This window comes from Pseudomyrmex gracilis, unplaced genomic scaffold, assembly GCF_002006095.1.
Source record: "Pseudomyrmex gracilis isolate BER0280 unplaced genomic scaffold, ASM200609v1 scaffold_59, whole genome shotgun sequence".
Taxonomy (NCBI): domain Eukaryota; kingdom Metazoa; phylum Arthropoda; class Insecta; order Hymenoptera; family Formicidae; genus Pseudomyrmex; species Pseudomyrmex gracilis.
The window spans coordinates 248,414-262,963 of NW_018020643.1; the positions used below are offsets into that span (position 1 = coordinate 248,414).

Consider the following 14,550-nt stretch of genomic DNA (forward strand, 5'->3'; position numbering starts at 1 on the left):
ATTATTACATTTACAGAACATAGGTCTCTCTTCTCTTGTAAATTCAAGTATAAAAAAAGCAGATGACAATAACATTTTCCTTTTCATAATAAGTGTATATGAAACAAGAGGTAATACGTCTCTTTGAATAAGTAATAACTGCCTTGTTATATATATATACACCTTGTTTAACACGCAATACACGTCCTTTTAACGCCGCTCTAGAGCACTACTATAACTATTATACTAGCCAAGATATATTTTCATGAGGTTTTTTTGGGCCTGATATACATGCTATATAGAATATATATATATATCTTTTTATCATCTCACGAAAAAAGCGTATTATTTTATAAGATTTGTGGCGCTTAAAGCATAAAATTTTTCGTAAAACAATACACGCGATAGTAAATATTTTTCTAAAGCTACGTTCCGTTTCATGCATATGCGCGCACATTTGTCTATACTATACGTTACGTGTACTATAGATAAATGCGCGCATATGCGTGAAACGGAACGTACTCTAAAACTGTTAAGTTCTTCTGCTTTGTTTTTTTTTTTAATTTTATATATACGTGCGTTTGTGTCGTGTATCCGATAAAAACTCTAGTAAGCAACAAAAACTATAAATTTTTAAAAAACCAAATAAACTTCACGATGATATAACACGCTCTTTATAAACTGCTAAAATTTTGATAAGTATTATTGCTAGACTAATTTTTCAATTCAGTCGATTCAATTAGCTAATTTAAATTGCATGTGTTAAAACGTACGTGTTGTTTTCGACACACAAAATAAATACTCTTTTAACTATATCAGATGCAAAATTATGCTCTTTTCGGCTAAATTGCACGTTCATCACATAAGTTACAGTTTACAATAACATTCGTACGTCTAGTAACGTAACTAGAATTATATAATATCAACTATACATATATATGATATTTAATTATTACGTGAAGGAAGATATAGACTTTTTGCGATTATATATAATTATATATATATATATATATTCCTATTGGGAGAGAAAGACATTAGGAAAATACCTGTAAAGAGAAAAAAATAATCTGCTATTATGACGCGATATGTTTTACCGAGCCATTCGCTGATAATTTATCTCTTTTCTATCGCCTATATCCTTTCTTCTCTTTCTCGCCAAGAATATATGACAATACTTTTCTGTTATATATAATGCCTCTATACCTATACGATGTCACAAAACCAACGAAAGCTTTTTTTAACATCAGATTCTTTAGCTAAGTGAGAGTCTTGATTGTTTTTCCGTAGCAAAGATATCGAAATGCTAATCCTGAGATATGGACAAGAGAAGAGCTCTGTTTTGTAAATCATTCTAGAGAAAAGAAGAATCAAACGTGGAAAACAAAACCAAACTTAAAATAAACGCACGGAAACTAATTCACAGTTTTGCTTTTATTCGTTAACTTTTTCCGGCGATCGACATGCGATTGACAATTTATTTACGTTATGATATAATTTACTTAAGCTCGGCATTTCGATGATTATCGAAAAATATAAACGATCGAAACGTCCGAATATTATTAGAGTTGAAGAGTTTTATTCACCTACAATCCATACAACAATCACGAACAACCGTGAATTAACTCCGTTCGTTTATTAATTATTGTAGATATGAAAATATTCAAGTGTAAAAGAAATTGAAGAAGGTAACAAAAATTTTTGATATTGTTTTGTTAAGAAAGAAATCAATTACATGATGATTGGCCAAAGAATCATTGGATTTTCGTTGATTGAGGCATCACGTATATAGTAACAAAGGCTTATTTTCCAAAACCAGTCTTATAATTGCTGTCTGGAAGCATATGCTTTCATAACGACTAAAAAAGTTATACAAGGCAAATTTTTTTTATCTAACACTTTTACATCTTCACTCATAAATATACTTGCGGAAATACAGGTTGTATTTCAAAAAATCGTGATACAAGCAAAAAATGAATGAAAATAATTTTCCTCGTGCAACATTTTTTTCATGTATCAGGTAGAATAAAATTTTTTTCGTGTGAGTTTGAGTTTTTCGAGAAAATTGATTCAAAAGATTGAAATACTGATATGGTATTTTTACTTTACTTCTCTTTTTTTAAAGCTCTTTTCTCGAAAACAAAAACTACATATAAAAATATCTTATTGTACACTTTCGACACACGTTTCTGCGAGGAATTATTTTTTTTCTCTTAATTAAGTAATACGATTTTTTTATACACCGTGTATCAATTAAAAACTATGGAATGTTTTACGGAAAATTTTATCTTTGCATAAATTTTCCGTAAAATTGATAGTTTTACGAAAAATATTAGTTATGTAATAATGTTATAGGACTCAGTCTGTATACATATACAGGGTGTCCGACAATTACTTTAACATCTCTCGTAGGCAGGTAGAAGAAGTAAAACTGAGTCGAAAAGTCCTGGACCATTTTTTTCTATTACATATAATAAAAAAGTAATTGTTGAATAAATCAAGCCAATCAGCGCCGACCTTTAGCCGGGCTCACTTTTCGACTCAGTTTTACTCCTTCTATCTGCCTACGAGAGATGTTAAAGTAATTGTCGGACACCCTGTATATACTGTTGCTACAATTTACTAATTTTTTTTCTGCTATCTCTAGCTGCTGCGATTTGTAAAAAAAGATACAAACCATAATGAATTATATATGGATCTGTTAAATTCGTTTAGATTCTCGAACAAACTCTCGTTTGTTTTTCGATTTTTTGAAGTGATGTCTTAACTAGTTCCGTACTTGCCACTCTCAAACATACCGCGCTTGAAGAACGGACTAAACTCTATTAGAGATTGCTTATCTATGTTGCTAAGATTGCCGTTGTATTTGTATAAAGGCTCACAGTGTGGCAGCTCCGAGCAAACTTGAATTAATCGACGAAGGTATTCCTCGAGGCGTTTTCGACGTTGCCTCGCTACGATCTCGTATTTTGGAAAAACTTGGCGTGGGGGAAAGCGTATTCCTGCGACCTGTGTATACGATCAAAGAGATAATCCTTGTGTAAAATCAGAAATTTATATTGCGACTATTTAAACGCAATTATAAAAGTGGCCTCTAAAGCCTTTTCATAATTTCATTGTCATATCGTATAGCTATGGAAACCTGCAGAACATGTGTAACTCTTTGATTTTGCTAAATGTTTGTAGATGTAGAATAAGGCAAAACAGAAGTATTAAAAAACATTGAATTGAGAGAGATTTGCACATTTTATCATTTGGTTCTTCAATAAGTTGAAAGATATTTAAAATGTTATTTATATTTTTACAGGTGCAAATAGATTTTTTAAGTTTGATTCTAACCAGTGTCCAAACTGTTCTAATAAACATCAATCGAGATTTACTCTTTGTCTGATTTTCCTTACACGCAAAAATTTAGTGAAATCGAAAGATTGCACATGTAGCCCCCCCGTTTTGTAAGCGGTAACATACCTTGCTACCGTACTTTTGTCGCATCGATATATACAATTCCCGAAATCTCCTGTATCTACGCAGCAGTGTCCAGCTATCATCCTGCGCCACGACTCGCACTTCGTATTCGTAGTGGCTGGATGTGCCAGCCCCGCGTATCACGAACGACGGTACACTGACAATCATGTTGATCACGTTATTGCAGTCGCCGTCAGTCGCTATCAACGACGGTAGAGATCTTGTAATTGTTAAGGAATACGGACTACTCAAGCGGTCGCCGCGATTTTGGCTCTGCACAACAAATCTGTGTTAAAATCAATTGGATTGGACGAGGACGAGGAAGGATACGCCGGTAGGTAACTTACCGTCAAATAAACTGTCGAGTAACCACGACTGGAAGATCTCTTAGATGCTAACGATTTTGACAAAGTCTCTTGATCATTAGTATTAGGCCTGTTATTCCTGAAAAGTTGAGATTTGGTTTGCGCTACTGTCAACAGAATGGCAGAGCTATTATTCGTAGATTCTACAACACTACAGTAAGCATTAGGTTCGTTCTGTACATAGTCCTCTTTCTCGTTGGTGACAAGCTCACTGTCATCAGCGCCGTCGCAGTTGCCGCTGTCATTGCCGCATTGGACTTGCCTGCTGGAAAAATTCTTCCGTTCGTCCTCCAACAAAGAGACTTCCAACTCAATCTGTTGCCTCTGCAAATCCTGCAGTATCATTATCTGTCGATTGAGATCCTCTTTTGACGGACTGCCGGAATCCAAACATCTCATCACCATTATCCGTTGATGCGCGATTCTTTGGTTTAATTTCTTCATTGCCGGATTTTGTTGTATCGGTGAATCCAGCGAATCCTGAAGCATGCTCTCCGAAATAATGGACATCGTCGGAGATTTTATCTTTTTGTCGTCCTCGTTCATTGATTCCACTCTCGTTTCTTCGAGAATGGTTTTATTGATATTTGTCTTATTTTTATTTTCTATTTCAGATAACTTTTTGTCATCGTACGTTAAACGTTGATCATCGTCGCTTTCTTTCCGTTCTTCCAAGTTTACAGATTTGTTTTTTGGAGAATCACTCATTTGTGCCGTATTGGCATCCTCAAAGGCTAGATGAGGTTCAGGAGAATCAGCCGCAGCAGTGTGAAACGTTTCTATGGTATCAGAACTCGGTATACTCTGCGGCAATAATGTTGAAGCGATTTGGAACTTCCTATTATTGAACTCCTGAAAAAATTTGGAATCGCAGCTGAAAGCCGTTTCCTCGCAACTGTTTGACGCGTCATCATCGCAAGAAGACCCAGGTGCGACACGTTTCAGATCCAGCGACAAACTTTGTTTTCGCCGTACGATCTCCTGAAGTTGTTCCTGAGTTCGTTTAGCTAGCCATAACTTCTTCTCCGTTACTCCCTCATTATCCAGCTAAAAATTAGTAACATGAGAGCATTTATTTCTCACTGCAATATTCATATTTTACGCGTACGTACTTCTAACTTAAATATCTGCTTCTGTTTCTTTGCGATTTCCATCAGTTCTTCTTCCATCTTGTCTACTTTGGTCTGATGTTCGTTCAGAGACCTGACTTTATTCTGTAGCTCGCTTTCCAAAGCAGCTAATTCTTTTTTCTATTCGAGAAAATTATTTATATTTCAGAAAAAAAACGATCAAATCACACTTGAAAAAAAAAAAAAAAAAAAAAAAGAAAACATTTAAATCTACTTACATGATGATTAACCAATTCTCTGACATCATCAATGCATTTTTCGTCGTTAAGACTGGACCACGATTCGAGTAGACTATCATCGCTACTGGCACCGTTGTCTGTCTGAAAGATATATTACTTTGTTTTCTACAAAACATTACATTAAACTGCGAGAGAAAGAAAAAGAGACAGAATACTCTCAAAAAAGATTACGTATAACTGAGAGATAAAATATAAGAGATAACTTTTACATTTCTTATTACGACAGATACATTTTTTTTACATTTACGCGCGCGTATCTGTACAAGATAATTGACATTATCATGTCACTATTAATAACTAAGAAGTATCGTTAAAAAAAAATGCTTTTTTTGTCTGCACCGTGTATGGGCTATTATGGAAGTTGTGTGGAGAGTGAGAATGTCATATTGCATTGCACATAATATACATGCACAAATACGAAATTGAAGTGTTCAACTGTAACATTGTAATCCTTACCTTCCGCTGATGCTGATAAATTTGTGCGTATTCATATTTTCTGATAAGTTCTTGTAACTGTTGATGCTTGGACTGCAATAATGCGCGCAGATAGGCGACTTCCTTATTCATATTTTTTACCTAGTTACCATATACACCGATGCATTAACAAAAAAGATAATTAACAAAAAAGAATGAGTATGACGCAGAATAAAGTTTATATAAAATATTATACAGCTACTAAAAATGGATGATGATAAAACAAGCGTTTTTTGTGTGCTCGTTGGATTGTTCGAAAAAAAGTCTTTTATGATAATAATTGTACATTGTATATATAAGCACAAGCTATTTTTAATGACAGCATATTAATGTAATAATATTATGTTATTGAGACTAATTTCATCTTTGTGCACATTTTCTAGCAAAAAAGGCTTTATCAAATAAAAATATACATTACGAAAAAATCTAAATGAATAATTAAATTAGTGAAAATAAATATACATAATAAATTCTGTCGCGATACATTACCTCATGAAAGTGATACAAGATTTCCTCATCATTTTCTAACTAAATATTGGAATGGTGCACATGCACATCGAATCTCGAGATGTGACAACAATGAGAAGAACGAGAAATTGGGTTTGTTAATCGGGAGTGTTAAATCAATCGAGTGCATACTTTTTACAAATTATGTGAAATAACAGAGTGAAAAAGGTGAGAGTGCGTGCAAATATTTGATGGAGGATCAAACGCCAATTTTCATATGAAAAATTTATTAATCAACAATATTTCAGTATAACAATAATTAATTACTCTATATCTTTACATCTCGCATAACAAACCCATAGACATATTTCTATACAAACAAGCTAGGATATGTACATATCGGTTTTAACATTCTTTAGTAGTTACTTAAAGTATATAACATTCCAGGAATGCTATTTGTCGGGCAATATCTTCTCAACACTACTTTGTTTTTTTTTTTTTTGTTTTTTTTTTGTTTTTTTTTTTGTGCAATCAGCAATTTATACTCACATACATTTACGGATAAATACACAGCTGGTTAACATAAACAATCTCTACGTATTAATGTGTTACATGTGTGTGAAAGTAAAAACGCAATACTTGAGTTCTTCTGAGACTGATAGAGGAATCAAAAATCTCACATAATCTCATATAAAATCTCATGTAGACAATCTTGTTAGAAGTAAAAGAGACTTGTCTTAGATAACGATAGAGAAATCGTCAAACTTACACGTATTATACACGATTATATTACCAATAAGTAGTGTCATTAGTCTTACAAAAATTTTCTTGAAATATTTCGTTAAGAGCTACTTCTTATAATTGAAACACTCGGAGGTGATTGTCTACAAGTTGTGGTATGAATAACTCACCCGAACCAAGATTGGAACTTGACTGATATATATACATATATATCGGGATATTACATATTCAAAGGACAAACGTGCGAGTAGACGATGATGTTGCCAGACAAGCAAATAAGGACACCGATAGCGACAAGGACGAGGTAAAATTGGTACTTGATCGAGATTACATTCAAGTCCGGAGACGGAGGTGCGTCCGAGTCACTTACTTGCGTCATTTCGTCCCGTCGCTCTTGCTCCAATATATGCCGTCGCGCACGTAGCTCTCGTTGACGTGTCTCAAGAGCCGCGATCGCGTCTGCCCATTCTTTCCATTGCGCACCCCATTCGCGTTCTAACTCGCGTTGTGCTCCTTCCAACGCTTCTCTCCTCGCGGCCCACCTTTCCTCGCGTTCCTCTTGTTCTCTCTGTAAAGGGATATAGTTATCCAAAACTTCGTTCCACGAGAATAACAAAATAACAAGCAAACAAACTGTACTCGCGAACCTTGAAGTCTTCTTTTTCCTTCAAAAGCGCAGCCTTTTGCTGTTCGAGCTCTTCGACCGCCCTGAGATCTTCATTTGAATTTAAGAGATTATCGCTCGAGCAGGATACATGCAGATCGGAGACACTCCAACTCAAAAGTGATAATCTCGACAGATTGACGACCGTCGACTGGAGATTGCCGTTGCCTGAGCCACCCTCCTTCCGGAGTTTTGCCGCTTCAACAGGATCATTATATCGAAACATGTTGTTTCGACCCAGGAGGATAATGCAACCTTGCGATAGTCTCGTAGGCTTGTCTACTTGAGCTGTGTTAATCCAGCAATGGGATGAGAGCGGATGCAGCGTAGCGACACCGCAATTCAATTCGACTATACAGTGTTCCGGTTCCACATCCGCACCCGTCAATACAATATCCTATTTGAACAAGCATTTTTATCATATATTTTGTCACTAATATAATTAACTATATCTATTTAAACCTCTTTGAAAATTTAACCAATATTACTTGGACAACAGAAGCTTCCTCTGTGCCAACTAAGGTTTTCCCTTCTTTCAAATGATACAATGTGACGCCAGTACTGAGCAAATCGTCATCAATACCGACTAAATGCGGCATTTCTGAGTCGAGAACGACGCCAACTCCACTCTTTCGCAACCCCAACGCTTTTTGCTCTTGCAAAATTTGTTGCGTCTCTCGCCATTTCTCAGTCCATTCCTCGGTCAGTACTTTCTCCTGTTCTTGCTTCTCTTGAATTTGTGCTAGTAACACTTGCGGAGGCTTTTCTATACTCTATACATAATAAATAAATACACAAAACTTAACAATAAATAAATACTATTACTTTTTTGTTTCTTTCAACAAGTATTTTTTCTAAAAATAATAAATTTTTGTGAAAAATATATTTTGAGTATTTACCATATTCTTGTCAATAAGAGACTTCAATTTCTCTATCTCTGCCCTGAGCTCTCTGATAAGTTTCACATTTGCATCTTCGTTGATAGTCGGCTTGTTAATAATGTTTTTCGCACGATTGGCGTATCTAAGAGTGCTGAGAGTATCGTTGTAATTACATTCCGCCGGGCTGATAGTCGCTATCATGATAGTCTTGGAATTGCCGCCAAGTGAATCCTTCAAGAGCCATGTGAGCACGCTGTCTCGATAAGGAATAAATGCGTTACGTTTCGAGGCTGATGTGTCACCATTAGCAGAACTCAATTCCGAAAGTGTGGATATCACAGTGCCTAAAGTCACTAAGGACTTGTTTATGTGAGCGCCTTCTTTCAGTCGTTGACCTGTTGCTCCGGTGGCATTCGCACGCTCACTAGAGAGAAAGAGAGAGAGAAACAAAGAATTGATTTTACGGATAATCTTAAGAACCCAAATGTTGCTGTGTGTATTGCTTTTGTTTGTTTTTTCTGTTTCATTTTATTTGTTTTTTTTATATGCTATTTTGTTACATGTTCAAAACTAATTTGTCTTGCAAATGTTTGTTTGTTTTAGATTTACCTTCCAGCCAAGTCGACAAGATGTACCTTGGAAACAGTCTCCGATGGCATGTTACCTTCCGAAAGACCAGCTTGTACAAAGGTTATTGTAAAAATCGCATGACTTCTGCTACTCACATCGTTCATTTTTGTGCTGGCTGTAGTTCTGTGCGTATTACCTCTTACCATGCATTCCTGAAATATTAATTCTTTCTTGATGTAATTGTAACATGATTGCAATTATTTGTGTATAATAAGATACTCGCGCGCAAATTTTATTTTTTAAATTATTTTATATGTAAGATTTACAATGATAAGATTGATTTGTTGTGCTAATTTTATATTATTTTATTGTTTATGGAATCTTTTATAATTGCGCTATAAAATTGCAAAAATAAGTCCAACATGAACACTGAGACACTGAGTGTTGCAAATAACGAATTACAGATATACAATAGTAGTTTGCGGTAAAAATTGTTTAATTATTCCAATAAGATGAACTTTATTTATCTATCATTTGTCAATTTATTTGGACATCGAAACTTCCCAGATAGCCAACTGAGCGCAAGTTGTTGGCAACTTGTCACAAATATTACTCATATGTTTTCAGCAAAAGAGTGTATCCTCTTTTCAGTATGTTCTTGCCAACAACACAGTTTTCAAAATATAATAACAGCAAGTTCTCAACAACTCATCGGCAACAAACTTATATTATTTTTCTCAACTTATGAATAAAACTTATTGCTCATATATTGCTCACATATATTGCTGACTCACATGTTCTAAACATTGGCGCTACAACAATTGATTGATAATAAAACTCAGCATATTGATACTGAATTGACAAAAACATTTTCGTTGCGTTAAATAAAAACAACACGACAGCAATTGGCGAGCAACTTAATCTATACAATGATTTGCTTTATATTGAGTTTTCACATTTGGCTATCTGGGTTTAATCTTTCGCGAGAAATCGGTATGTCATATATATTTGACGCGAGGTGAATAAAATTAATGACTTTTTTATTGATTTTTACCTGAATATCCGCATAATCGTAAACAAGATGACATGATAGATCTTGAACGTAGGGTCCTCCCGTAGGATGTTCCCGCACCCTTAAGGAATGAGATTGATTTTGGTCCAGTCTAAGCAGATCTCTTACTCTCTCGTTATAAATTTCTAAGAAAGATACTTCCGTTCTGTACGACGCGCCGCTTTCCTTTCCAGCTGCCATTCTAGCGAAAAGCGTCTTGCAGATCCGTGGTATCAATCCCTGAGATTCCTGTGAGATACATACACGTGTACATGATAAAAACTCTAAAGAGAACAATAAAAAATAAAGTGTGCATTTGATTCAAGGAAATGCTCTGGCGCAAACATTCTTTTTTTTATTTTATTTATATACTATATATATCAAGGTTGATTGTGAAAAACGAATATTGTGAACATAATGACCGTAACTATCGCATTACCGGTGTGCCCATCATTGTAAAAGTCTTGCCGGATCCTGTCTGGCCGTAGGCAAAAACGCAGGCATTGTAACCCTCGAAGGCACTTTCTATTACGTCCGTACCAAGATCGTAAAAAACCTATATATAAAGAGAGAATAATTGAATTAATGCTTTTTTTTTTTTTTATTATGATTTCTTATCGGTCAATGTTTTTCGTCACGTGAAATCTCACTGTAAGATTCCTGCGTATTTCTTGCGGTCATATTAAAATCATGACGTCACACACGAGAATAACTCATATATGAAATCATGCAATTTTTACATCAAAAATAATTTACAGGTTTCTTTTACGTGCTACAATCTGTTAGATTTCGGTATAGTATTGTATCGCGTTATTTCATTTATTTTCAAGGTTGACGCAGTCTTGCGTTTCATAGCGCGCAAAAAAACTTGGAATAAATATTATTTTTATCTTAATTAGGCTGAAAATAATAAGAGTGACGCATACCTCTTCCTGAGACGCATAATTTTCATCATTTGGATCGAAAGACCAGTAGGAGTGATCGAACGTAAAGTCTTTGTACTTCCCCCGGTCAACATCTCTGCAACTGTCCGGCGTCTGTAAATAATAAATATCGATCCAGCAATTTAATTTTTATTGTTGGTGCTCAATTTTCACAATTATCGTTAATTAAATTTGTACACATAACTACCTAAACATAGTAACGTGAACTAATTTTATTTATTTTCATAAGATAAGAGACAATGATGTGATGTTTCTCCGCACGCGAACACAATCAGCGGCTAAATTTAACGTGGAAGTATAAGTGAATTGTAATTGCAAAGCAATTAGTATATACGTTTTTAAAAGAGAAAGAAAGAGAGAGAAAAAATTTATAGCGAGAAATATTTCTTCACAAATTGTTTCTGTAACTCCAAGAAAAGCACTTTGGGTTTTGAATGTGATACAAAAAATAACAAACGCACTTTTGTAAGCGCGAGTTGTCGTTTTTAAACCTATTGAGAATTCAATCGGTTTTACCGCTATCGAGAAACGTGAAAAAACATAAGTTCCTGTTAATTAAGTCCGTTCGTATAACAAGATCACGGTTCATTTCACTGTTACGCGTAAACCTGGACGCGAGACGGAAATGTATTTCTCGATTATGCGCGACGTCTTCATTAATATGAAAGCGCAAAATAAGCGTTGCACGGACGACTAAAAATGAAACGAGCAATAAGGAGCAACTACCCAGATAGCCAAATGTGAAAACTCAATATAAAGCAAATCATTGTATAGATTAAGTTGCTCGCCAATTGCTGTTGTGTTGTTTTTATTTAACGCAACGAAAATGTTTTTGTCAATTCAGTATCAATATATGCTGAGTTTTATTATCAATCAATTGTTGTAGCGCCAATGTTTAGGACATGTGAGTCAGCAATATATGTGAGCAATATATGAGCAATAAGTTTTATTCATAAGTTGAGAAAAATAATATAAGTTTATTGCCGATGAGTTGTTGAGAACTTGCTGTTATTATATTTTGAAAACTGTGTTGTTGGCAAAAACATACTGAAAAGAGGATACACTCTTTTGCTGAAAACATATGAGTAATATTTGTGGCAAGTTGCCAACAACTTGCACTCAGTTGGCTATCTGGGTAATTAATATTCTATTGGAAAAACAGAGATAAACAAGGCGTAAATGCTCACCTTAGCGTTAAAGATTCGTGTCTTCTTGCTGTCCATCTGTACGATCAACTTTTCATTCATCGCCACTTCCCTGCAAAGCAAACAACACAAACGCATGCTGTTATGCGGCATTAATTTTTTTTTTTTCAATATTGCAACGATAATAATAATTGTTGTCCGAAACTGAACTTTGAAATCCCGCGAATCGGGATGCACGCTCATTGTTCAACGCCCGTGTAACACGCGCTAGTCAATATTACGATGACATAATTGTGTCATCTGCCATTGCTAAACATCTGTCGATATTACAAGGGTTTGTTTTAGAGCGGTCGCTTTTCCAACTTTTGTGTACGGGTGACAAAACAATTAAATCAGTGTCTCACGCACACCTTCTAAAAAGAGGATTAATTGAAAATTCTCATATTCTTCGAAAAACACCAAAATTTATTTTGACGTTATTAATACAACTGTAAAAAATGGTTTTCTTATTCCGGATTTAGATGTTATTTAATATATTCTCAATTTTCTCTAGCCACACAAACCGAATCAGAATGTACATTGCTTAATTTTGTTTTTGCAACAATAACGAGCAAGAAAACAAATCATCTTGATAATGAAGTTTACGATCGAATAAATTTCGATTGTGTGCTGTCGCGCACGTGCATTGTTCGTTGCGTGTAATATTGTTGTATAATATTTAACGACACACAAATGTTATTCATATGTTTACGATCGATAACATTGCGACATATTAATTAACATTGCTAAATTTTAAATCAAAACATTTGTGTGCGAGATTTTACTGACTGAAGAGAATTATTCGATTATTAACTAACTTCGGTAAAAGTTTTAAAACACGGCAAAAAATATTCAACGGACCTAGACGGGATTTAGAAAGGTTGGAGCACACGCATATATATATATATATTAGACGTTTTGGAATTAAATTACACACTGATATCTTCTGTAATATTATTGCTCATGTTGACACAATACGCCACTAGTGATGTAATCTATATATGCCAATACCTCGCAAGGCAATACCTCGCTTGCAAAATTCATGTTAATGATTTAATCGGTTAACAGTCTCGTATGTTGCGCGTTCACGTATCCTTGTTGGCGTGCGTCAGTGCGCGTTTGTTAACATTTAACCGATCATGAAACGCCGACCTTGCCACACTGGTGTGTTATCCACGAAAAAAAAAATGGATTTTGCGTGTTACAGATATTGCAACGCGGCATTCCAACGCTGAAATTGTTGGAGCAGAGCAAGAGTGACAAGCAAGCGCAACGACGGTGGTGATGGTAATAATGGATAGTAGCACGAGTTTTGTTGTCGTTTTATGATAATACGACGAGGAAAAACATCGAGCTTTCTTTCATCACCAGTTGCTGCATGATGTATACACACATATTTACATACATATATGTAAACACACACACACACACCTCTTGTTGAAGGGTCGAACCCTCACGGCTACCTTCACCGAAGCCATGATTTCGCGAGAAACGCATCGGGCGCTGCCACCGTTTCCCACAAGGTGCACCTTCAGCACGCGACGATTCTAAATGTTACATGTAGCGTCGCAACGACGACGCTCCGGCGTCGCGTGCTCACGAAAGACGCTAGCGTCCTCGTCCTCGGGCCTCGAGCACGTCCAACATCACCAACGTCATCTCTCCTTTAGATGTACACTTGTGACTCACTGCGAACAACTACGACGGATCATTACGGCCGATCGCGAGTGACTGCAAGTGATTGTTCCTCGCTGTTGAGAGCTCAACCGAATCAAGCCGAGCTCTCTCAAGAAGCGCGCATGCGTAATTCTCTCACAATCCGATTACCAGCCAGCAATCATCTGTTCCAAGGTCGTCAAAAATGCCGGGTTTTTTTTTTAGGCATAATTTGCAATAATATATCTGTGTGTATATTGGCGTTAACAAACTATTTTTAAGTAATATTGAGCTTTTTAACTGATCGCAGTATTTGCGGGAACATCCGTGTAGGAAATTGTCCAGAAGATCGCACACATGTTAATATAAATTATTATACACTAGATTCTTATTTGGTTCTGCGCGAATATAAGTATATACTATATGCTAAGTAAAATATTACAAGTGTGCGATCCTCTGTGCTTTTGTTGAAGCAAAGACACGAGAGAGAAACTTATTAAATATTATTTTATTCGTCATTAACAGTCAATTTTTTCACTTCTAGATAAGTTTTCGATAACTTTATCTAGAAGATATCTTCCAAAATTGGTTCTCCTTATTGGTTCTCAGAGGAATTTATCCAGAGGATAGCTATCGAGATGTATGAAGAAATCGGCCGTAAATGATGAATAGTTTTGTAGGGAAAAAAAGTGCCTTACGCTCCCGGTAAAAAATTTTTCATATAAACTTATACACAAATTAAAATTATCATATCTAATTATGC

General features: G+C 35.4%; 1 protein-coding gene across 3 annotated transcripts; it reads right to left on the reverse strand.

Moving 5' to 3' along the window:
* Positions 1-2,594: 2,594 nt before the first annotated feature.
* LOC109854081 (kinesin-like protein Klp98A) lies at positions 2,595-14,310 on the reverse strand. 3 transcript variants are annotated; one of them, XM_020426823.1, is made up of 16 exons: positions 13,563-14,310; positions 12,135-12,204; positions 10,930-11,040; positions 10,443-10,559; positions 10,007-10,252; positions 8,992-9,164; positions 8,401-8,806; positions 7,990-8,274; positions 7,485-7,898; positions 7,208-7,405; positions 5,632-5,751; positions 5,155-5,256; positions 4,919-5,056; positions 3,789-4,853; positions 3,445-3,714; positions 2,595-2,985 (listed from the first exon to the last, which is right to left on the reverse strand). In XM_020426823.1, the coding sequence occupies exons 1-16, from the start codon at positions 13,607-13,609 to the stop codon at positions 2,740-2,742; spliced, it is 4,008 nt and encodes a 1,335-aa protein (XP_020282412.1). In that variant the 5' UTR covers positions 13,610-14,310; the 3' UTR covers positions 2,595-2,739. The 3 variants fall into 3 exon arrangements, with proteins under 3 accessions (XP_020282412.1, XP_020282413.1, XP_020282414.1); XM_020426824.1 differs by lacking the exon at positions 5,632-5,751; XM_020426825.1 differs by lacking the exon at positions 13,563-14,310 and having other exon boundaries at positions 10,443-10,558; positions 10,928-11,040.
* Positions 14,311-14,550: the final 240 nt, after the last annotated feature.

Bases quoted from the DNA above. Each gene is read 5' to 3' on its own strand.
- LOC109854081 (XM_020426823.1), bottom strand. From the start codon at position 13,609: ATGGCTTCGGTGAAGGTAGCCGTGAGGGTTCGACCCTTCAACAAGAG. The intron at 5,752-7,207 runs GTAAGTGACTCG...TATGGTAACTAG, and splicing joins GACGGGACGAAATGACGCAA to GTAAAAAATATGAATAAGGA. The intron at 5,257-5,631 runs GTAAGGATTACA...TATATCTTTCAG, and splicing joins TTTATCAGCATCAGCGGAAG to ACAGACAACGGTGCCAGTAG.